The sequence below is a fragment of the Agelaius tricolor genome, unplaced genomic scaffold (genome assembly GCF_023055355.1).
Source record: "Agelaius tricolor isolate 1412-34295 unplaced genomic scaffold, bAgeTri1.0.p SCAF_2, whole genome shotgun sequence".
In the NCBI taxonomy this organism is placed as follows: Eukaryota; Metazoa; Chordata; class Aves; order Passeriformes; family Icteridae; genus Agelaius; species Agelaius tricolor.
In genome coordinates, this window is record NW_027269262.1 from 58,868,112 (window position 1) to 58,893,291 (window position 25,180).

The window sequence follows — 25,180 nt, forward strand, 5'->3', positions numbered from 1 at the left end:
ACATGTTTTTCAGTAGACATACACAAAACAGATTGTTTAATCTTTTACTTGTTTCTTGCTTTTTTGGATAAAAAATTTGAGTTTTGCAAATATACATGCTTGAGTGAAATCTGTGGTGCTCTTCATTTCAGAGTGATATTCCATAGGAGTTTGAGGAATGAGAGCACTCAAAAACCCATGCCCATCATTTTTGCATCTTTTGATGTCAGTTGTGCTTGGCAGCTGAAAAAAATTTACATGTGACCAAGTATGATATTCATCACAGGTGATGAATATTTTCCTTGTCACTATGCTAAGATGGTGAAAGAAACACTTGAGTTCAGTGTGGTTCCCTTATAATTCTGCCCTGCCTCCTAGCTAAGTTCTTATTTTGCTTACAGATTGTTCTAATCTGCTTCTCAACTTGATTGGCCTTTGCACTTCCAAAGTACTAGGGCTCTGAGAAGGAAGTAGAAAAGAACTTATTCCAAAAAGGGCATGATTATAGATGCCATTGTGGAGCTAATTCTCTGACTTTTGTGCTACAGTTGGACAGAAAACTGTCTGACTTAGACTGATACAGCATCATGTTGATCTTTGTTAACCAGCAATTCATCTTTGCCTCAGTGTTAATTTTCAAATTGGAGAAAGGAAATTTGCCTTTATTAATGGATTTCTTTTTTCAGTGTTCTGGTGGTTTGGGGTTTGTGTTTGGGTTTTTGTTTGGTTTTCTTGGGCAAGGTTGGGGGTGTGTGAGTTCAATTTTATTACTACTGTCCTAACATAATTAACAATTTTGTAAACCTACATTCATTTTAATGTCATGAGTTCCTGTGATTCAATCTGTCCTGTTTATGCATCTTCCAGCATAAGCTTCTAAGGCTTTTTGGAGTGTTTTTCTCTTAATTATTTTTAAGTCTAGAGCTGTATTTTGTGTTTCAAATCATAGGCTTATTTTTCAGATAAACTTGAAGCAATATAAAGTGAGTATTTACTTGTCCTGATGGTCTGCTAGGCAGGAGAGGAGGATGTGGTCCTTTCATAAATGTCTTTACAGGGGAAGCTGTTTTTCACCAATTATTCTCCCCTTCTTCCTCTCCCCTGCAAACAAAGGTGTGATTACTCATGGGGAGTGTGTATTTTGCTGCAGTTTGTGGGAAGTAGTTGGTCTGCTGCCTACATGTCTTTGATTGCAAGCTCTGCTGGAGGCAAGCTCTATTTTGAGCTTTTTCTTTAATGTTTTTTATGGATTGTATTTGCAGGTTTGAGGGGTGTCTCTTCTTTCCCTGCTCTTCTCCCCAACCCTCTTTCTCCAAATTTCAAAAAAAAAAATGGATTTCAGGATGTTAATATTTAACATCTGAAGTATCCAACTGTGCTTTTATTAAAGGTCTTTTACACTCTTACTAACGTCATCAAAACCCTGGTTGTTAGATTACTAATCAAAGTAAAATTGCTGCGATCAGGACCAGTGCATAAAATAAACACGAGGAGAGGCTTCACTAGGAAACCTTTCAGTGGATTAGGTTGTAACAAAGATGTTGCATTCAAGTAAAGGACATTAGATAATGAGTACGCTTTTGGAGCAATATTCTTATCATAAAATCATGCTGGTTTTCTGAGAAATAGCCTTAGTCTAGCTCTGGAGTTACCAGATAGGATGCAGCCCTGTACTTGCAGCCATTTTTGAAACATACAGAGTAAAAGGATAGAGTTGAGTTCTGTTTGAAGTAAAAAAGATGGTGTTTTTCACAGTTATTCCTAATGTGGAATGTTGAATTCCCTTGAATACTCTTTCTTCTTGCAGAAAGAATGAAGTATGTGTATCACTCTCTTTCCAAACCTGATGAGTTTGGATGTTGAAATTTTTCATTCAGTCCCCTTTGAATTCCTGCTTCTTAACTTTGAAAATGAATAGCTAGAACTGATTATGCTATCCAGCAGAAATAGCACATATTTTGGAAATACAGGGAGTTGGTAGAACCCTGTACTTGCACGTTAAACATGTGAATGTCTCTTTTTGCCTACTAGTACATGTGAGAATTAGAACTAATTGAAATGTGTATGAAACCTGTATCTCTTCCTCAAATAAGTTTACAATTTTGGGCTGTTTATCAATTGAGGTGGTTGGGTTTTGTGTGTTGCTTTGCATCTGTTATTAATGAGTTCTTTCTGCTGTTTTTCTGGTAGTTGATAGTTGTGGTGGTTTGGGGTATTTCATGGTTTATTTTTTTCTTAGGTTTTGTTGGTTGGTTGGGTTTTTTTGCTTTTTTTTCCTTTTTTTGTCTCTACACTTGAGTGGCTTATAAAACTAATTTTTGCCTTAGCAGTGTTACTGTATCACCTCTGTGGCAACGGCATGCCAGATTATGTGCTTTTGAATATTTGCTTGAATGAGGGAGTCATTTGTTTCTTCAATTATCTGCAGAGACTGTGAATCAGATCCTGGCCACACCTGGAAATGATAATTTGAAGTGTCCTGCATTCCCCAAGTCTGCCATGTGTTATTTTAGGACGTCTGTGTAATCAATTTGGGGAGAATTTTGCATAAATGCTCTATCTCACCCTTTTGCCTGGTTAATATATGTGTACAGGTAGTGAGGAGTGCACAGTGACATCAGAGGTATAAGCTGCTGTCTCATACACCCTAAAGTGATGTACTGTTAACCTCTGCTTGAGTGCTGACAGTTGTAATTTGATTAAATTTTTGGAAGAGGACATAAGGCTGAATGGCAGACTAAGATTTTAAAAATATTTTTTCTGAAGTACTTTTTGCTTAGGTGAATCTTTCATGCACTCTTATGGAACATCTAATAACATAGACCAGTTAACATTACCTATTAGACAATACAAAATTGTGTTTTACTCATGAGAGTTACAGCATTTATCAAGATGTGCATTGTAAATTATTATTATTAAGTTGGCAGCTGACAGAAAATATGTTTGACTGAAATGCTGCTGAGGGGAGTGAAGTTGGTTAATATGAAACCTCTATATAAAGGTGTTTAATGATGTTGTCATTGTAATACTGATGGATCTCAAAGGATTCTGGTTTAAGAGTAATCAAAGAGACTTGGCTGTAATACATTTTAGATAATAAAAGAAGTTAATGTCTTAAAATTAGGGTTGACTTCTTAAAGACTAATTTTGCCTCAGGGCAATGAATAGGTTCCAATAATGTGGTCTCCAGCTTCTTTTTTCAATGCAGTTTTGATCTCTAAATATTAATATCATCTTGAGAAAGGCTCTTCTGAATTTTTTGTTTTAAAAAGAATCTTGATAGTCTTCAGATTTCTTTCCTTTAACAATGTCTTTGTGAGTGTCAGAGAATTTCTCCCCTGTGTTTGGGTTTAGAGGATGGTTTGGAGAGCTTATCTACTTTGATGGAAGATTCAAGATCAAGAGGTAGCACCAGGAATCTTCTTCCATTCCTTTAGGGGAGAAATAGGCAGAATCTGGTATTGTTTCTCTCTCTCTAGGAAGGAGTACAAACAGACTGTACTGGAGTGATGTAAATACTAAACTGAAACTCCCTTGCTAATCAGGAAGTAAAGGAATACTGTGTGAATCAGGGACTGGGAATGCATGAACTTCACTGTGCTAGAACACAGTTTAATGCAGCTGCTACTGTTGTTCTTTAATTGCACTGCTGTGGAGGTGAAATCTAGCCAGCAACTAAAAATGACAGTTCAAGTTTCAGAGTAGTCCCTCTTGTGTGCGTGTGCGTGTGTGTTTGTATTTTAAATATATGTAGAAAAATAACAAAAGTTGTTGATTTATGCAGCAGTCAACAGTTTTGCCTGTTTAATGCTGCATACACAGTATTTATTACAGATGATGTTGTCCCTGATGAAATGTTTCAACCAGAAAATGCTGCTCTGTTTAAAATTTTCCTAAAGTTCATTAGTGAAAACAAACAGTTAATGTTGTGACATAATCTGAATTCTAAATGTGTGCCTGGTGCACTGTCCTTAGTTTGTCCTGTGGCTGGGTTAAGGAGCAATTCAACAAAGTATTACATGCCATATGTTATGCAATACTTTGGCACCAGGGATAAGTTAAGGGTAGCTCAACTCTTAGCACTGAATGCCCTTGGTTTTGCTGCTTTATGTCACAACTTTAACCTTGCTTTAAATGTAGTTTTTGGGTGTTAATTTAATTTGGCTGCTCTGTATGTGAGACATCTTGCCTGAGTGAATTTAATTGCACCATTGAGTAAAACTAAAGCCATGAACACTGATGCACTACAATTCTAGCAGAGGTATAAGGTTTAGTTTTATATGGCTTCTTGTTTGGAGTTATTAACTATATGGAGGAATAAACCCCCTTTAAAACTCTTTTTTAAAACATTACAAAACCCACAATGTAAAGTTGCCATGAGCCAGCCAAAAATAATACATATGGCATTCAGGAGTGCAGTTGCTAATTGGCTGCTGCCTGAGAAAATGGTACACTTGGCTTCTACTTAACACTGTGGGTTTGGCAGAAAGCCAGATTTGGGGTGAGGTTGTGAATGAAGCTGCATGTGGTTAGGGAGGAGTTCAAATGATTCATGTCTTGGAAGTTGTAGTAAGCAGTGCAGTATGTACTTGGGTAAGCAGCTGGAGGAAACTCCTCACCCATGTCCTCCCCCACAAACCTTTTCCTACACCTCCACTTGTGTCTCTGTGTGGGGACCATAGTCCATATCTCAGATAGTTTTTAAATAGTTTAATAAGTTGGGCTGTTTAGAGATTTAATTCATGTTTCATTATTTCTTTTCTTTTAGACGGAGAACGGAGAGGAAGTAGAAGTAGAGGAATTCTATGTAAAGTACAAAAACTTGTAAGTAAAGTTATGGGTTTGATTGCTATCCTTAAGTTCATATAACTTCCAAATAGCATTCAAAACTGGTTTTGTAACTGATACAAATTATTATCAAACTTTAAGTATATCTAATGTTTAATTCAAAGCAGTGACAAATAAACAGGGGATTACCTTACATTGGTGGTACAGGGGTTGGCAGTGTTGTTTTAATTTGTGTTCTCTCCAAAATTAAATCCACAGGTTAAATTGCTCTGCTATTAAATACTTAAAGACTCATTATGCATGCAGGCTCATGAGCACACACCTGTGCTATGTAGGTCTAACTGCAAGTCTAGAGTGTGTGCAAACTATTCAAACATAACCCTTGATGTTGTATCAAAACCAAGATTTATGTTAAACAAAATGTCTAAGATAACAAACAAACGAGATGGCTTTCAATATTCCAGCAGATCGTTACGCCTCCATGAGAGGAATGTAATCGTGGTGAGAGCAGCATGTTGTTTCACTTCTGGACTCTAAAACTGCAATGCAATCAGTATTTAAAATAAAATGCTTCATAGCTGGATAAGCTCACTTTTCTTTTAGGAAAATAGCACACCTTGTGTATTTTTACCAAATTTTCTGTCTGAGAGACAGAAATCTACTTTAAGGGTGCTTGTGGCAGCTAACTGCACGTAGTTGACTTCACTTTAAATATGCTGTCATTTTTGCATCCTTTGCACTATATTGTTGATTATAAAATGTTTAATTGCTTAATTATGCTTTGTTTAGTTTTATTACATAGACATAATTTTTGTGTTAACTGTGCTGTCTTAGCACTAGAGCTTTTGACAGACTAAATTTATAGAGTGGGGCAAGTCACTTTGGCAGAGATACTGTTCCTTCTATGTTGTTACTGTGGAACTGCATTTACAAGGGGGTTTTCTTTTCTCTCTGTCAGTCTTGAAAGACTCACAAGTAATTTTGAGTTACAATGCTGTTCTCACAAAAAAAGTTATATAGGATGGTAGTACTTAAAATATTTGCATCTTTTGGTTAACTTATGAAAATACTACTATTTGCTAGAATATGATGTTAAATAGTGACTTTACCATAAGTGTCTTGTATAGTAATTATGTTTTAAATATGTCCAATAAAAATCATCCTAGTTTTGTGCCAAATTAAGTATAGAGGGTGTGTTTTCAAATTTTGAGTGGGAGTTGTTTCTATTTCCTGACAAGTTTCTCTATTAGTAAGTATAATTACTTTGAGTAAAGATGATTGGTTAAAAACCTCTATGGTAAAGAAGATAGTGTCAAGTTTTCCAAGCATAGCACCACGACGTGCTGGAAAGATCTAGTTATCCTAGTGGAATAAATCAGGAGTGCAATGGAAGCAGAGTTTTGAGTAAGATTTTTCTGTTTCATCTTCTAGTTCTTACCTTCACTGTCAGTGGGCATCTGTGGAAGAGCTGGACAAAGACAAGAGAATTCAGCAGAAGATTAAGCGGTTTAAGGCAAAACAGGGCCAGAATAAATTCCTTTCTGAAGTACGATTTTTTTGTTTGTTTGTTTTGGGTGTTTAAGGAATATTCTTAGGAATTCTTGTTCTGTATGCAAGCAGAACATTTTTAATAACTCTGTGATATATCAGTAGCACCTATTCTGGTATAAAACATAAAGCGTTCTGGATGCAAGTCTTGCAAGTTTAGGAAAGTCAAGTTTATGAAAGTCATCTATCCTGATAGTATGCTTTTTCCTATAGTTTTGGTTGTTGTTTTTTTTTTTCCTTTAAGTGAGTGGCTAGTTATTAGCCTTGTAAGCCTGACTGAATCAGTACCATGTCTTTTTTCTCAGGAGCTGATTATGCCAGAAGAAATGCATGCTTGTTTTTATGTTATGGACTGCTGCTCACTAGGGATTCAAAGCTTTTTATCATCAATTTAATTTCACTTAGAGCCATAAGCAGTAATGTGGCAGGGGTCCTGTCAATAAAAGACCAGATCTGCTGATTTGTGTCTCTGAAAGATTACCTTTTAGAAAAATGCTGTCTTTTAAGAAAAAAAAAATAGTTTTCATGAGCTACTGTGTTTATTTATTTATATTTATTTTTACTGTATCATTCAAGCTGAAACAAAAAAACCTGTTGCAAATTGAAAACTTCCACCTAAGTGAAGATAGCTGGAATTGTTTCCATTTTCTCTTTTTAATATATTTCCAAGTGGATCACAAGTTACTGTAAATATTTGGAATTTGTCATTGTTTCAGAAAAAACTCTTAAAATATACAGTCTTTAGTCCTTTTGGCTGTCTCTTCGGTTGAAGTGGATCTTTAAACTTAAAATGAAATGCAATGCTTTAGTATGGCAGAGAATCCTGTAAGTTGTTTAAGGCATAGGAATGAACCTGACAAATTGTGATTTTTAGAGAAACTGTGTATGCATGCATTGTGTTTTCTCTGCTTTTGAAATAATAATCTTTAAATCTTGCTTGTAAAGCGTTAGGCAATTCCTGTAGTTAAAATAATCCAAAGGCACTTAGTGTACAAGGCTCTAATTTCTTTATTGCAAGCTGTAGTTTTCAAGAATGCTAAATGCATTGCATGCCATAAGCCTTTTCGATTGCTCATTAGTGAATTGTAATTTCACACTTCATTTAAAATATTCTTAAACATTCTCTCACAGTAAAAGGTTTCACACAGTAATTAAGAGGCCCAGTTAACAAAGTCTGAGAAGTCTGATTCCCTCACGGGGAATGATCTTGCTGAATTGTAGCATTTCAATTAACATGTTGAAGTTTGCCAAATATAAATTCTGTGTCACCGTGACCCAAAATATTATTGCCTGGTGAAATATATAATCATTTTCCCTCTCAGGAAGGGCTAATAGAGATATCTTTTATATTTTTGCCTCTCTCCTTGAACAGATTGATGATGAGCTTTTTAATCCAGATTATGTGGAAGTTGATCGAATCATGGATTTTTCACGTAGCACAGATGATAATGGAGAGGTAAACAAAACATTGTTTAGTGCATCTCTAGTCATACGGACATTGTGTTTAGAATTTCTTGTTTAAATTCTATATATTAATATTATTATTATTATCTAATATATTAATTAGACTTTATTAAACATTTACAGAAACTACCATAGTATATATGTATATAAAATAGGAACATGTTTGAGAAAACATTGGCTAATGTAGCAGTTTCTCTTAAATAAAGGTGGTTAAGTGAGAATTCCAAACTTTTTAATAAGTTACCTATTTTTTTAAAAAAAGCACACAAAACAACCAACCAAAAGGCAAGAACAACAAAGAAGTTATTTAATATTGTAGATACATTGAAGATATTTAATATTGTGGAAATATGATGTTCATGCATGTAATGCAGAATTTAAATGAAAATTGCAAGAAGGAGTCTTAGCTAAATGTCATAATGGTTTAGACAACCTGTTACAGAAGAAGTCCTGAGCTCACTGTTACTTCATTTTTAATGACTTGTTCTGCAAAGAAGATGATTTTGTCTTCCAGGAGATTCCTTTTTGTTCCTGGGAGAATAGAAAACTTCACTGGCAGTGTCACTGTTTCCATGTTGCTCTGTCAGTGATGGTGACTTGGTTGACTTGTCTGTTATGAAGTTTCTGATGATGCTGATAAAACAGTTGATCTTTAATTACGTAGTAAAGCATAGAATTTTAAGGGCTGAAATGGGAATATTGTTTTGCTTCTAAATTTTAGTCTAACCTTACTGATTTCAAATGTGTTATTCTCAATTTGGTGGTAAGCCTGCATTCTCCAGGTTCTCATCTTACTTTGTTAGGTTGTCAAGGTGTCAGCCTGCTGTTTGCTTATCCTTCTGGCTGAGTCAGGCATTCAGGTCTGATCAAGCTTTTTGAATGTCATCTAGCCTGTAGATCTCCTGTAAAAAGGGTACACTTTTATTCTTTCTGTATTGTGAGATAATGTAATTTTTGTCTTAACAAAGCCTGTCACGCATTATCTGGTGAAGTGGTGTTCGCTTCCTTACGAAGACAGCACTTGGGAGCTCAAGCAAGACATCGACCAAGCCAAGATCGAAGAATTTGAGAAACTGATGTCTAGGGAGCCAGAAATGGAGCGTGTGGTAAGAATTGGCTCTATATAGAGGATTTTATTTGAAAATAGTAAAGTAATGTGGTCTTTTAGAAACCACTAATGGGATTTGCTGTATTTGAAACAGGAGCGACCTCCTGCCGATGACTGGAAGAAATCGGAGAGTTCCAGGGAGTATAAAAACAATAACAAACTCAGGGAATACCAGTTGGAGGGAGTAAACTGGCTTCTTTTCAATTGGTACAACACGTACGTAAAACATAGCTTACTGGTGAATCCTGCTTTGGAAAAGCTTTTATTTGAAGCTTATTTAAAATAGCAGCCTTTTAAAGTAACATGCTAAAGTGAGATTTTAGAATCGTTTACGTGGCTCATTTTTTGCTGCAGGAGTCATATCCAAACTAATTTGGGGTGGAACGTGAATATTTCAGATAGATTCTTGTAGCAAATGCTTTGGGTTCATGCATGCCCCTGCTGCTTCTTCCTCCCCCTTGTGAACTTGAGAGGTAGATAGAAGGGATATATCCATGCTGACTGCATCACAAATCATAACATTTGTTTAAAATGCAAAATGTTATGATGCCTTTTCATTCTAGAAGTATCTGGTTTACTCAGGTTATTGCCTTACTAATTTTCTATGTTTTAGGTTAGGAATAAATAATTCAGCCAGTTTTTATTCTTGTTTTCAGACGAAACTGCATTTTAGCAGATGAAATGGGGTTGGGAAAGACTATCCAGTCCATTACGTTTCTCTATGAGATATATTTGAAAGGAATCCATGGTCCTTTCTTGGTTATTGCACCATTGTCCACAATTCCCAACTGGGAAAGGGAGTTCCGCACCTGGACAGAGTTGAATGTGGTTGTGTATCATGGGAGTCAGGCGAGTCGGCGGACCATTCAGTTGTATGAAATGTATTTCAAAGATCCACAGGTAAGAAATCTTCATGACTTTTCTTTTTCTCTTTTTTTGTATATGTTTTATGGTTGCTTATTTATTTAAGGATCAATTAGTTTTTCAGTACTGGTGTGTTAGGCTTCAGTTAGAAATACAGATAAATGTATTAAGAATGCTTTTTAATAGTGGCCAGTATCTCTCTGGGAATAAAGGGGCACCATGAAATGGTGCAACTTTTGTTTAGAGTTTCATTCTTTCATGCAAGGCTTTTGTTATTTTGTGTTTCTGAGAGGAGCTGGCAGAAGAGATTCTTAATGGAAAAACTCCTGTAAGTGGAACTAAGCTTAAAAATCAATCTTTGCCTACCGTTCCAGGAAAGACCTGCTTGCAGAAATTAAACTTGTCAATGCCTCTTTATCAAATTTTGTAAGTCAGATATATGTTGAATGTGTGTTACTGTGCTTAGGTTGAATAGTTATGAGTGAAGGAAAGCAGAAATTACTAGGGGTAGAAACAGAAAACAGAAGCTAAGAGGAGCAGCAGATCCCTACTCCTAAGTGCATGTCTTTTCCCAGGGTAAACAGAATTAAGGGAAATAAAATGTGCATACATTGAATGTTATTGCAGAACAATAAAATCTGCCTCACGTAAGAGAGAAAAAGGGTAGAAGTTAAACCTGTGGAGTACTATTTTCAGCTGAGCTTTAAAAAGTCATAGTGGTGAATTCATAGATTTTCTTAATTCATAGATTTAGATTTTCTTAAAAACATTTTATTTTACACTACTGGACATTTTGATTAATAAACTAGAGAGATATAAAATCAATATGGCACACATTAAGTGGATTTAAAACTGGCTAGCTGATATTTCTTGATGTAATTGTTAATGAGAAGTGATTTGCATTTCCAGCATAGTTCTTCAGGGATTGGTTCATGTCCATGAGCTATATAACTTACCAATGACCTGAAAGAAAACACAAAATCATTACTGAGGAAGTTTTCAAAATGACACAAAGATGTGGAGAGTGGTAAATGATTAAGACAGTTCATGGATACAGAATAAGCTGTATTACTTAATAAATTTGATGCAATTTAGCAATACTCAGAATAGCTAAATACAGGGCTGTCTATGGACAAGGAATAAAGATGATTCTTACCATAGGGAGAACTCTGCTCTGGGAAGGCTGTAAGACAAAAGCAGATCTTTTTTTGTCATGGCACATGACCAGTTAAACCACTGTGGCACCGTGGTTAAAAGGGCTGGTGTAGTGAAAGTGCATGGGAGAAAACAAATCTTTAATATAAAGATGAGAAAAGCATTCTCCTCACTGTCAGTGATGTGATCAGTGGTCCAGCTCTGCTTAGTTCTTACTTCCATGTCTTCAAAGTGTGTTGAAAAACCAGAGTCTTAGAGCAAAGCTATGAGAGAGATTGCAAGATAGAAAATATGCTTTTACAGGTAAAAAACTGATTAAAAACTGTTTTGAAGGTATGACTGTGGCACAACTTGACATGCCGTTAGGGCAAACAGAAAGAACTATGTATTTAAACATAGTAGAGAAACACATAGTAATTTATGTTAGTTAGAAGTTACAGCTGTGTGGTCTAGAAAATTACTGTTTTCTCAGCAATTTATCAAAGAAACTTTTGAATTAAAATCATATTTGTGTTTGTTGAAGATTTATTTGAGTAACAGTTGCTTTACTGAGGTCTGGTGGGCCAGAGAAGTTGGGTATGTCCCAGTCCACAGCAGGAGTGTGGGAGCTAGATGATCTTGAAGGTCCCAGTCCAGGCCATTCTATTAATCTCTAATATTCTTTATAATAATTCTCACATTTAGCTTCTTACCTAGATGTATAATACACAAATGAAGTGGAATTGAAATCAGTTTTTCTGATTTTAAAATTCTTAGCAGAGATTGATATTTTATATAATTTAAAAATTTGGTTTATACAAATACTGTCTCTGCTGAATTGTTTCCTGTGTTAAAAATCATATTTGTTTGCTATTTGAGTGGTGCTTGTTCTCAGCATGTTCTTCCCCTTAGCAGTTACTTAGCATGAAGCCTGAAGGAATGTCATCTGAAAAATCCCACTTACTGTGCAAATTCTTAGTTATTTTGGCAATGTTGTTTCATTGATTTAAAGGTAACTAAAGGGATCTACAGTCAGATGCAGCAGAAAGTTTTGTTCCCCCATCGCCATATTCTTAACTCAATTCTTGCCGTGAGCATGGCAGTCATTTTACCCCATAGTGAGTAATGACAAAGCACTCATGGCACAGAAAAATGAATGATTTTCTGCTGGCTTTGCTCCCTGAACTGTCTTAAGAGTTGAATCAGACAATTACTGCATTTAGGGATAAAGGAGAAATGGAAAGAACTCATCCTTTTTGTGGCAGCTAGCTTAGATGTGTCACAAAATCACCTTCTGTGTTCCATTCTTTGTAAGAGTGTCAGCTGTGAAACACATGGTGGAAACCAAATTACAGGGAAGAAATCTCCATGTTCTGAAAAAAAGAGTCCCCATAGTGTTCACTCTGTCATTCTCCGAAGTACCATCACTGGGAATAGGACGGGAGACAAAAAGGGAGTGAAAGACATGGCTTAGCAGCATCATTTCTAGTTCCCTTGCCAGACACATCAACCCAGACATCAGGCATCTTTGGCTTTTTAGGTCTTAATATGAAAAGAGGCTTCTCAATCTGAGCTGTTTCTCAAAAAGACAATTGGACATTGAGAGTGTGTGAGTGGCTTTTGAAGGGCAGTAACAACAGAGAGTGTGCATAAGGAATACATGTGTGGTAGTGTGATTTTTCAGGGTCAGCCCCAGTTACCAGAGTCAAGTTGTTGTGAAATGCTAAAGATTAGTCAATAATAAAATAAGTTTCTGCAGTGGTGTGACTTCATCAGTAAGGACATGGTGTTGTCAGAGACATTCTGTTGTGAGAAGAGGTTCACATAGAGAAGCTTGTTCTGGTGTTCTTGACCAATATAACTGAAAGGTCTTCCTAGGGGCCCTTCCCTGTTTGGAATATCAAACAAACCATGTGTTTTTTCTGTATTATCCTACCTCTGAGAAGGAGTTCTGCTTTAAGATTACAAAACCTATGTGTGCCAAATACAGCTAATGACAGAGACTTGGAAAAGAGCTGACTTGGTTTGTGGTGGAAATTTACTTGGCTCGTGAAAAGGTTACAGCATTTCAGTTTGCTGGCTTTCAAAGCTGCCCACTTAGTGTATCTTCATCTGCTGTTTGTTAAGTAACAGCTTTTTTTGCCCCTAACAAGATAAATATTTCTGGACTATGCCATGAGAAAGCATTGTTGAGCAGGTCATTACTCTCTCTGAAATGTTCTTGATTTGAGTAGGCAGATTTAATGCTGAGTTCAGGATATCAGGTTTTCAATCATTTCATTGAGTCAGTAGCCAGTTCTGATCCCTCTCCAGTGGTTTGGAGAGGATTATATGCAGGTCACTTATAAAAGGATTCAGTCTTGCACAGGTCTAAGGGAAGAAATGGTCACCTTACTGTAAAATATGTGTTTCTTTTGAAATGTATTCAATATACAACCCATGACAGAGTCCTTTGAAAATGTGGAATAGCTTTGAACTTGTGTAATGCTCATCCTTACAGAGACAGTTTTTCTGCACAGACCCAGTGACACTGGAGATACCAAGTTACATTTTTCTTTGAACAGCATTGGGAAGAAGCTTAGCATAATGTCAGAAAGATGCTCATTTCATGTTCCTGAATAAACTTTATTCAGGGTTTTTTTTTAAACTGTCTTTATATCAGTGCTGAAAATAAGACTGAACTAATGAACCAGTGAATATGGTGTCAGACATCAAGTTAATTGTCCTGTTGAACTTTGTTTAACACAGACTTAGGAAAGTATTATGGAATTGTATGCAGATACACATTCTGCAATTAAAAGCTCAGATATTTGCTTCTGCTGAAGCTGTTCATTAGAGTTGTTGTAGATTCCCCATCCCTGGAAGTGTTCAAGGCCAGATGGAACAGAACTTTAAGCAACCTGGTCTAGTGGAAGGCATCCCTGCTCATGGCAGGGGTGTTGGAACTAGATGGTCTTCAAGGTCCCTTCCAATCCAAGCCATTCTATGAACTGTAGGTGTTTTGAATCCCGAGTGTCTACTGGGGAAAAAAAATTATAAACAGTGAGCACAATATTCAAATAGTCATAAAAAACAAACCTTAATGCACTTTTGCTGTATTTGGATTGTTTGGGAGGACCTTCATGTACCTTCAATTCAAGTAAAAAGAAAATTCTCTTGATGAAGTCTGAAAACCTTATTTCAATATTGCAGTAATACATTAATGCCTCAAGGCATTAGTATAATCCATATGAATTACAACTGAAATACTTGTAAAACTTCTTGGTAATCAATGTGCAGTGATACTGTAGCCTATTTACAGGATTAAAAACAGCTATCATGAAGCCAGTAGCAAGCTTACAGAATTGGATTTCCCCCTTTAGTCAGGAACAATGACTTAATTTGCTTTAAATGTCTTGTCCATTCTACTATTTTGTATTTTTAAAAAATAAAATTTGAAGGTGAAACAAATTGCTTCCTTTCTTTGCCAGGGAGTTTATTTTTAACATTTGCTGTTCTTTTTAGGGTCGTGTGATAAAGGGGTCCTACAAGTTCCATGCCATTATCACAACATTTGAAATGATCTTGACTGACTGCCCAGAGCTGCGTAACATTCCATGGCGTTGCGTGGTCATTGATGAGGCCCACAGGCTGAAAAACAGGAACTGTAAGCTTTTGGAAGGACTCAAGATGATGGATCTGGTCAGTGTGAATCTCTCTAATCTTTGAGTCTTCTGTAGTTTTATTACTTCTGATTTATGGTTTAATCAAAAAGTAAAATAAAAGGGTTTTTTCTCAAGTAAATCATCAGGTTTTAAGAAGAACAAAAGAATGCAGATGAGAAAGTATAAAATACCTGGAAGCATATGCATACCTTCAGTTTTGGAGTGCTGATATTTAATAAGATTTTTCGTTGATTTAGGTGTAGAATAATGTGGGTTCTCCTAAGACAATAAAAATAAATTTATTCTTTCCTTTCTCTCCCTTCATGTGAGTTAATCCATAGTCACTTCTTCACACAGACATTTATTTAAAAGTGTAATGCGGTCAGGTGGCCCAATTTGGCCATGAGAGTTAGACTGCTCTGCATTAATATCAGCTCTTATGTTAATTTGTTGTGTGGCCATAAGGATATTCTTTCTTATTGACTAAGGAAGGACAAGTGAATTGGTTTCTGATGCTTACATAAATATGTATTATGTTATGTGTACAAAATAGGTGCATTAAACTCATAGAGAAAAATAAGACAATGTGAAGGTATTTACCATTTAAAAGACACAATAATTACTTTGTTTTGGGCAGAATATTCTTTTAAAATGTGAGAACAATGCAGTCATGCTAAACTAATACCTGTAATTCGGTCTTTTAAAATGCTGTATACCTTTTGTTTTTCTTATTGTGGTTGCTGTTAGAGGAAAGCAGAGCTTACACTCTTACAGACTACAGATAGAGATATGGGACTTTTCACATTATTTCTTGTTACTCTGTTAAATTTATGTTTGGCTGTGGGCTAGTTCCTGAACCTTTCTGGGCTCCTTCTCTACAGCTACTTTAGTCTCTACCACTCTTGTGCTCTTTAGCATGTAGTAGGAAGGTAGAACTCTGCTTCAGGTTTCCTGTTGGATCCTGTGTTGATCTCCTGGCCTGAGGAGATCAGTGCACTGAGGTCAATTGGATGTGTGGTAAATAAATTAATTTTTACTGCAAATGATGGATTAGGTTCAACTGTTTCTTTGCCATCTAAAGCTCATTGTACTTGTGAAAGGGATGGGACATTGTGGACCAGTAAAATGTGTTCTTGTATCTTGGAGGACTTTTGAAGCTGCTTAAGTAGTGAAGTGTTTTTCTGGGCTATCACTGAAGGAACACCAGAGTACCAGTTAGAAATGTCCTGAGAACAGTTTTATGTAAGTAGCTGGGGGAGGGGAGAGGAAGCAAAGGTGAGACAGACATATGGTGACAAGGGGAAAGAATTTTGTGTATTTTTCCATTGGAAATTAAAGTGATGGATTCCTAGGCAACTGTTTCTTAACCTTTCAGGAGCATAAAGTGCTGCTTACTGGAACCCCTTTGCAAAACACAGTAGAAGAGCTGTTTAGCTTGCTTCACTTCTTGGAACCAGGTCGCTTTCCATCAGAAACCACATTCATGCAAGAATTTGGGGATCTTAAAACTGAAGAGCAGGTAAACTTATCTTGCACACTTACTTTTCTATTTAGATATTGTGAATTTATCCATTTTATTGTATATGAACTTGCTTTTTAAAATAATACCTATTTTTTTCCTGGAATACCATGGTGGGTTTATCCCTTTTTTTTTTTTTCTTTGTTTATTTTCATTTAGTTGAGGGTTTTTTGCTTTTGGTCAAAAGTAATTCTGCCTTTCACTGTTTTGGGCTTTTTTTTTTTTTTTTTTTTTTTTTTTTTTTTAATCCTTTGTCCATTGGTCTTGCAGAAACAGGAAGACATTCCTTTTATTAAAATGTAGTGTTTAAAAAATAGATGTGGGGTGTCTTGTAATGGTTTCTGGATGAAAATACTTCTATGAGAATTAACTTGTCAGTTGACATTCTTCTGTAAGCATCAGAGTGAAGGGACTCTCCCTGTAACTTCTGCGGAATTAATATCTGAGAGTTTTCTCAGTGACTTAAGTGCAAACAGGAACATACTAGAAACCCAGATTAACAAGAGGTAACCAAGTAGAGGGAATTTGGTTTTTCTTACTCAGAAATAGATTTCTTGAGCTGTCCAAGAGAAGAAGTGCATAAATTATACAAAATGAAAGACCCGAGGTGTAACATGTGTTATATCTCAAATGTAAAATGTTTCTTTGTATGTATCAAAATGTTTTAAAAGGCCAAACCACCTTAATATTAGGAGGTAACTGAAGCATGGTATCTTAATTTGGCCCTTTGCTTCCTGTGGTAATAACTGCATGTATTTTTGTATGCAACTTTGCTGGCTTTGACTGAAAATTCAATTTTTGATATCTTTCAACTTTTGACTGCTTGAATTTGTTGACTTTCTTTGAGAACAACTCTTTCACACATCATAGTCTAAATTACAAAATAGCTCTTCCTCTGGCCCCTGGCCTCCTGGCAAAATAGGATATGTTTCCATAGGTTGTGCATGCTATTACATGTCAGTCAGAATGGACACTGACCTGACTGAAAGTGAGCCAGCTCTGATGCAGAAGCCATGTAGACCTGTTAATGAAGTGTTTGAACTGGAGCTAATATATCCTAGCTCTCAACATAGCTTTTGTATGGCCAGCTCAAAATGACTGGAAGCTTTTGAATCCATACATGGAACTATTACTAAAATAATGCCAATAGCAGATCAGAATTAGATTGGTTCAACAGGTTCAGGAGAACTTCTTTATCTGTTGACACTTACATGTTTTGGAATTGGGTTTGTCTTTTAAGTGGTGGGACAGGTTGTGTGTTAATTAGTGGCTTGGGGTTTCCTCTCCATTCCTTACAGTTGTATTCCATATATTTTCTCAATTGTTCATCCCTCTCTGCTAATTACCTTTTCTGTTCTGAAGTTGGATTATTACTAAGGGAATAATGTAAATTCAGGAGAAAGTATCTTTTGTTCATATTTCTGCTGTGCAGCTCTGCATTAGGAGATGACCAATTTCAGGGTGAATTTTTAGCTCTTAGCACCGAGATGGTTTGTACTTTGAAGCATGGCCTAAAACAACCTAAATACCAGGTGTTTTGGTTTTTTTTTTTTAATATGGAATACATTTGAGCTTTTTATGTAAGAGACTTGACAAAAACTTAAACTTAGCCTTTTTTTTTTAGGAAAACTGACATTTTCTTCTTTGCCCCTCCCACCCTTTAGGATGTGTCTTAATGAATATTCCAGAAAACCTAGGGACACTAAAAATTATCAGTGTCATAAGTGGTAACAGAAATATGATATTTTTAGACCAGTCCTAAATAGTTTTCTACTTCAGTGGATGTCAAAACTAGGGAAATAAGAAAATAATTAGAAGCAGATACCTAAAGTGGGAAAATAGCATTAAATACTGATTAGTAATTAGAAGTGAACTGCAAAAGTTACCTTAAAAGTGTCAGATTTGCTAATTTAACAAAGGGTTACTCTGCGTGATATGTGTGCAGTACTGTCCATGTCTAGAAGGATAGTTCTGAGTGAGATCTATTTAATTACAGACATCACTAAACTGAAGGGCTACACACCAAAAACAGACTTTAGAAATGTGTATGTCACTGAGTTAACAAGGAGAACTTGCTGCTGAGTCACTGAAGAAAGATTTTTTTACAATGATCTCTACTTAGCATTTGAAGTAGAAAACAAGGTTTTTAGAATGAAGGAAATTGAAAAAAGAATATTTGATTTCTAGCAGTTTTAATTCAGTTATTTTATTAAACATCTGTTTTCCAGGTGCAAAAACTGCAAGCTATTTTGAAGCCGATGATGCTGAGACGTCTCAAGGAGGATGTGGAAAAGAACCTGGCCCCCAAAGAGGAAACCATCATTGAAGTTGAGCTGACAAATATTCAGAAGAAATACTATCGTGCTATTCTTGAAAAGAATTTCACATTTCTTTCCAAGGGCGGAGGTCAGGCAAATGTACCTAATCTTTTAAACACTATGATGGAACTAAGAAAATGCTGCAATCATCCATACCTTATTAATGGTAGGCTGCCTACTTTTCTCCTCATTTGAAAAATGGTTATAAAAATGTTCACTAGGTATAAATTCTATTTTAGCATGTCTTTTTATTTATTCATTTATTTTAAGTAGAAAAGTGAGATAACCTTTTAGATTCTCGTAGGTATGGATATCTGATAGCCAGGACAGTGCTGCTGTTGCAGCTGCTTTTTTCTGTGCTGCTTTTTTTCAAGACTTCCTGACAGACTTAGCCTGGGCTGTGTTAATGTTGGTATTATTAAGTTTTCCTTTCTGTTATTTGTGAAAAACAAGACTTCAGTTATCATGCAGGTTGTTGGATGCTAGCATGTATATGGTAATTTTTTCTTCACTTATCATTAGCTGCTACTTACTTTCTTGCTGTCAAACATCATAAGGTAGTAACTTAAATCTTCTGAATAAAAGTTGCAGAGTAAGAAATTGTGATCAAACCTGCTTTCATGACCACCTGTTGTCAGTTACTTTTCTTAATTTGACTAGTAAGAGAAAGATTAGGATGAATGTCATACTAGACTTCGGTGGCTTTTTCTGTGTGATGGTATTGGGTTTAGATCAGGATTATCTTTGGCAAGTAGTATGGAATCATAAAATATCTTAAGTTGAAAGGGAGCCATAGGGATTATTGAGTCCAACTCTCTGCTCCTCACAGAACTACCTAAAACTAAATCATATCACTTAAGGACCAGATGGTCCTTGAGCTCTACTTGTGGTGCCATGACCACTTCCCTGGGGAGGCTGTTCCAGTGACCAGCCCTGTGATGAACCAGCCAGCTCTGTGTGAAGTTCTGCTAAACTTGTATGTGCTGGTCAGTTCTTCCCTTTGAGGGTGCAACACAATCCTCCATACAGGGTTGCATTCTACTAGTTTCTTGTTTCCCAACTCCTGTTTCTTACTAGATATGATTTAAGGTTGGTTTATGCTGGTTACAGGCTTCATGATGAAAGACTGTTTTGCTCCAGAGCCATATGTGTTTTCAGGTTTTTATTGTATGACTTCCATATTGCAGTACTTTAAGTTTTTTTTCCTTGACATTTTTTTGTTTAAAGGGAGGGGGGGGGGAATGCTTAAACTGATTAATGGAATTACATCTAATTACATTTCATGCACAAGTAATTATTCCAAAGATATAATATAGGCTTACTCCAAAGGACTTCAACTTGTCCATGCTGGTGGCTGCTCAGTTTCTAAACTCATATGACATTCAGTAAAGTAGCTTTGTGGTTCTAGTGCAGAGTTTGTTGGGGTTTTTTACTTGATTTTTTGGCTTAAGTTAATCCATTATATAAATGAGTTTATCAGAATAGTTTAGGCTGTTCAGGTTATGGGTGTTTGAATTGATGCTTCTTGGCTTTCAGCTAGTTTTTAACCTTGCTATTATTTTTCCTTATTTCATGTTTATTGAAAGGAAAAAAAAAGAATATTTTTCTCCTACTTTGTTTTGTCAAATAGAGTTTATGAGCAGTGATTGCAGTGTTGCCTACAGCAGTGATTTTTTTTCCCTCAGAAATCTTGTATCATTTAATATAATTAAGAGACTGATAAAGTTCAGGTGTTAATTTAGAAAACCTCAAATATTTTTTCATTAGTGTATCTTAATAAAGGGAGGTGGTTTTGTCTCTTAATGCATTTGCCTTTATCAAATATTTTTGTGATGTTTGGAACCTTGGGACTTGCTTAGTATCATTCAGCAACATGGCAGGTGGGTTGAGCCTTCAGATTTGATGGGAAAAAGAAATCCTGATGTGTTAGTGTGGAGATGGAACTAAACAAATACATTCTTTGTAGTTCTAGGGCAGAAAATACCTCCTACATGCTGTAGTCATCTGAGCCCAAGGTTTTATTTTGCTGATTGAAATTTAACAACTTTGTAGTTAGTGAAATGGCACAAGTTTATTTTATTTCTGCTCTGTTTTTGCAGTGCAGGTACTTAAGGTTGCCTAGTATTCTCCTGATGCATGATTTCTTGCAGTAACAAGTTCTGTTTTCTAAGCTTAACTGCGTTTATAAAAGTGTCTCTGAATCCTCATTTTCTTCCCAGTTTGTGGGGTTTGTGAACAAGCATTTTTATTTGAACATTTGAATCTGGTTTTTTTGTGTAAGAGTTGCAAACAAGTCTTCTATATGACTTCAGTTAAGGCTACATGATGGAGGTAGTATGGTAGGAGTTGAATGTAAAGTGGGGGTTTTTTTTCTTTCTTGATTGATGGATATGTTCTGCTGAGACTAGGAGTAGACTTCTAGAAGTAGTTACAGCATGTTGGGTATTCTCCAGTCAGCTTGGGTAAAGCATTGTCTGTCATTTTTCTTAGGGCTGGACTCCTTGTTTTCTCCATAGCAACCATTCTCAAGTATTTATACATTGTTCCTCTCTCTATCTCCAAGAACCAGCAGTGGGGAATGCCTCTATAGTTACACATCTTAGTGTTGACCACCAGAAAGGCTCCTTACTCTGTTTGTTGTGCCCTCTTGAGCCCTGGAAGCCTCTCCTAATGAAGAGTAGAAGTGGAGCTTTCCCCGACTGACCAAGCACACATTCAAATACTTTCCTTTCATCCCCTGCTAAATATCAGCTAGAATAGGAAGTAATTTTACAGACCTGCAAGTACTGCATCAAGTAACTTTTGGGTAACAGTGGACATGACGTAATTGCAATTGAAGTAGGAATTAAAAAAAAAAAAAAGGTTGGTCTTCTACAAGATTTAGCTAGGACAGAGTTATTGAAAGAACAGATTTTTGGAGTTATCTGTACTGAATTTGGGTCTTGGTGTGACCAAGCTCTGATACTGTAGATTCACCATTCAGTAGACCAGATTGTGGGTTTGTTATGGTGGGGTTTGCTTTTGCAGATGCTGTTCTTGCAAATTGGCTTGCTTCACAGTAGTGAAACTTACATCTGGATATGACAGTTGAGTCAGAAATAATTGCTGTAACCTGGAAAGATGACTGAAATTACTGTATAGGAGCTGCTTGACAGCCTGCTGTATCCTGGAATTGCCAAAGTTCAGTACAGAATCGGAGATTTACTGCCCAAAATTCTGCCCGTGTTACCAAGACGGACAGTGATATGAATGAAGGGAACTTTGAGTGTCTGCTTACACTCATTTCATTTGGGCTTACTTTCCTTATGTGCAAACCTTTAAGATGATCCAGGGAGTCCAGATCAGGAAAATCCAGGGATGTAAAACTCTCTTGAAATGCGGTCACATCTTGAGTCCGTGGGGTTCTGTGAAAGGGAGCGGTGTGAGCTCAGGAGCAGCACGGAGCTGTCAGGCAGCCTGCCCCGGGCGGGATCTGCTGCAGGCACCGCGTTACAGCAGGCACTGAACCAGCCTTCGCACAGCCAGGGCGCGTTCCGTGTTTGTTTACAGGCATCTCCTTAGAGCTGGGATTTGAGAGAGGGATGCTCAGCAGAAGCCTGGCAGTAAGCTGTTCTTCCCCCTCCCCCCAGCCCTTCCATCTTGCCTTGTGCTATTCAAAAGCAGTATTGAAGCTGAATATAAGACCAACTAGAAATATTTTATAAACTATGTTTTGTTGCCAAAAAGAAAAGCAGAGGGGAAAAAAGGATGGCTCAAAAAAAGGGCTTCTTTGGGAGTAAAATAAGCTTAGAACAAAGATTCCTAACATTTTACATGCCAAGATTGGCAATCTGATAGTTCTTGGAATTGCCCACCTTGTAGAAATTACTTAAAAATGGAATAAAAGCATAGGAGAGATTGAAGAGAAAGCTTGATCTTGGTCTGTAGTCTTCCAATACTAAGCAGAACAAGAAAATAGTTGCTGCTGTGCATATCATTCATAGGCAAAGTGAGTGGCAAGAGAGAACTTTTGACTAATGCTGGAAAGAATAAATACGTTGGATAGCTTCATCAAACTGAACAAAAAAAAATACTTTCAGTGAGAAAAAACTAAATAAAAAGTAAAATAATAATTTCATAGCTGCTTCTGCCTCCGTGTTTTTGTTTGGATTTTTATTTTAAAATTAATAATGAAAGGAGCAGGATCAGGTCATGTGAATGTTTAAGGCTGATTTTAGAGGCAGATATTAAATGTGATTTGCATCCCTTGTATTTTCCTGTAGAAACAACACATTGTTTTCTTTCATGTTACATTTTTAAAAAGAAAAAAGATCCATTTTATTAGTTGAAATATGTTTAATTTTTTTCACCTTTTTTCATTTTTTTTTCATTGAATTGTGTGTGTCAATATTTCTATGAATTTATTTAGGAAAGAGTTTAGTATTGTTCAAAAGAGGAAAAAAAAGAATGAATTCTCAGAGCTATGTTTTATTTGTGCTCTATTTGTGTATCTGTTTGCTTTAAATTTAAGCTTAATATTTTTTATAAATGTTTATTTTTTTTATAAATGTTTGTTCACATAGTGCTTAAAACATTCCTGCAGTTTCTATAGGGTATTGAAGGCGAGCTCATTGTTTATTAATAAAACCCTTTGCAGTGTTCATGTATTGCTGTCCAATCTTTGCAGGTGCTGAAGAGAAAATTTTGGAAGAGTTTAAAGAAACACACAATGCCGACTCTCCAGATTTTCAGCTCCAGGCAATGATCCAGGCTGCTGGCAAGCTCGTACTGATTGACAAGCTGCTGCCAAAACTGAAGGCTGGTGGCCACAGGGTGCTTATCTTTTCCCAGATGGTGCGCTGCTTGGACATACTGGAAGACTACCTCATTCAAAGACGGTGAGAGCAACAATATAATACAATTATAAATAAACTGTGCCTTCCTCTGTGACCACTGCATTTAACCTGTGACTAATCCATATAGAAAGGGAAGAAATTAAAACAGTGTTTTCTATAGTGATCTGACTTAAGGGAAAGAGCAAACCTGGAGGTTGCAAGTACTGAGCCCATTCTTTTGAATGAAAACAAAATTACCTCATATGGAGAGCTTTAAACCTCTCAGTTAAATGTTTTGGTGGCTCTAGAGTTTTTTAGTTCAGGCCTAAATTTTTATCAAATACCTTATAGTCAAAGTCTGTTCTTTACCAAAGAAAGAGACAAAGTAGTATGTCTTTTCTGATTAAGTTAGTCTCTTAGTTTGTTGTAGTTCTTCTAACCCCATAGAAGCATATTTGTCTTTGTTGTTTTTAATGGCATATTCTTTTAAAGAAGCAGTGCCATTGCAGTTAAGCAATCCCTATAATGCATCTCTTTTTCAGGTACCCTTACGAACGAATTGATGGTCGAGTGAGAGGCAACTTGCGTCAGGCAGCTATTGACAGGTTTTCAAGACCTGATTCTGATAGGTTTGTTTTCCTGCTGTGTACAAGGGCAGGAGGTTTGGGCATTAATCTTACTGCTGCTGATACCTGCATCATTTTTGATTCAGACTGGAATCCCCAAAATGACCTCCAGGTAATATTACAAGAGATGATTTTATTGAAAATTAAATTTTTCTTTGCCTTTTTACTGTGAAATTTTCTTCACCTACAAGAGAAATTACCTGTTGTTGCTCTCTTGAAAGCATAAACAATATTATTTATATTGAAAAAAAATAAACTTTTAAAGTATGTTCTCTCTATTGGTTATTTCAAATTCTTTTTTCTTCCATTTGTAACCTGTAACTGAGTATCTGCCTTTATTTCTTCAGGCTCAAGCACGATGTCACAGAATAGGGCAGAGCAAATCAGTGAAAATTTACAGGTTGATAACAAGGAATTCTTATGAAAGGGAAATGTTCGACAAAGCTAGCCTGAAGCTGGGCCTTGATAAGGCTGTGCTACAATCTATGAGCGGAAGAGAAAATGCCACAAATGGGGTAAGGAATAGTTCTTTAAGATGCATTATCAACAAATGCTATGAAGGTGTTACACTTTGCTTGCCTGTTTGTGTTCTAGCTAGAGAACAGTGGTTTTCAGATGGAGTGTGGCTGATAGTTTAGTCGGGTTAAATAAGGGCATTGGCTCCATGAACTGGCTCAGCCTATCTAATGGCTCACTTATTGCCAAAAGGGGGCAAGTGGAGTCATGTTCCTTCAATCCTGATCCATTCTCATCGTTCCACCCTTTATATTATGTTGATCCTGACACTTTATGGAGTTCTTCTAGTTAGCTTTTGCTGCTGTAGGCTTTTTGCTTTGGGACTTACTTTGCTTTAGCTTTTTCATCAGGTTAGTAAGTTAAATCTGCTCCCAGGAGGTGTTTAGCAGTCATCAAAGCTAAAGGGATTCAGTGACAATGAATTATTAAGTCGTTTAAACCACTCACATAACTTCACCCTGAGAATTTTGTTGTTTGTATTCTTCTTTAAAAGGTGATTTCAGTATGAATGTTTAATTGACCATGACCACATTATCGTAGAGTTTCAGTTCTTAAAATGCCAAATACGAGGATGATCCATCTGATTTTGCTGTCAGATGAACACATTGGCTGGTGTCAAAAAAAACCCAAAACTGTAACCCCTCTTATGTGTTACAGGTGCAACAGCTATCTAAAAAAGAAATAGAAGATCTTCTTCGAAAGGGGGCATATGGTGCTCTGATGGATGAGGAAGATGAAGGGTCTAAGTTTTGTGAAGAGGATATAGATCAGATTCTCTTAAGGAGAACACACACAATTACTATTGAATCTGAAGGAAAAGGCTCAACATTTGCAAAGGTATGCATTGACATTCAGAGG

General features: G+C 36.4%; 1 protein-coding gene across 8 annotated transcripts in view; it reads left to right on the forward strand.

Annotated features, from left to right (window-relative positions):
• Positions 1-25,180, forward strand: part of CHD7 (chromodomain helicase DNA binding protein 7) — a 131,128-nt gene that overhangs the window by 87,588 nt on the left and 18,360 nt on the right. For all 8 annotated transcript variants that reach the window (XM_071419975.1, XM_071420019.1, XM_071420026.1 and 5 more), the window contains 13 exons: positions 4,748-4,803; positions 6,199-6,313; positions 7,688-7,771; positions 8,748-8,885; positions 8,982-9,103; positions 9,544-9,787; positions 14,390-14,566; positions 15,905-16,048; positions 18,277-18,532; positions 23,033-23,243; positions 23,723-23,918; positions 24,154-24,321; positions 24,980-25,159. In XM_071419975.1, coding sequence (XP_071276076.1) covers positions 4,748-4,803; positions 6,199-6,313; positions 7,688-7,771; positions 8,748-8,885; positions 8,982-9,103; positions 9,544-9,787; positions 14,390-14,566; positions 15,905-16,048; positions 18,277-18,532; positions 23,033-23,243; positions 23,723-23,918; positions 24,154-24,321; positions 24,980-25,159 — 2,091 coding nt within the window. The remainder of the gene's footprint in view (positions 1-4,747; positions 4,804-6,198; positions 6,314-7,687; positions 7,772-8,747; positions 8,886-8,981; positions 9,104-9,543; positions 9,788-14,389; positions 14,567-15,904; positions 16,049-18,276; positions 18,533-23,032; positions 23,244-23,722; positions 23,919-24,153; positions 24,322-24,979; positions 25,160-25,180) is intronic.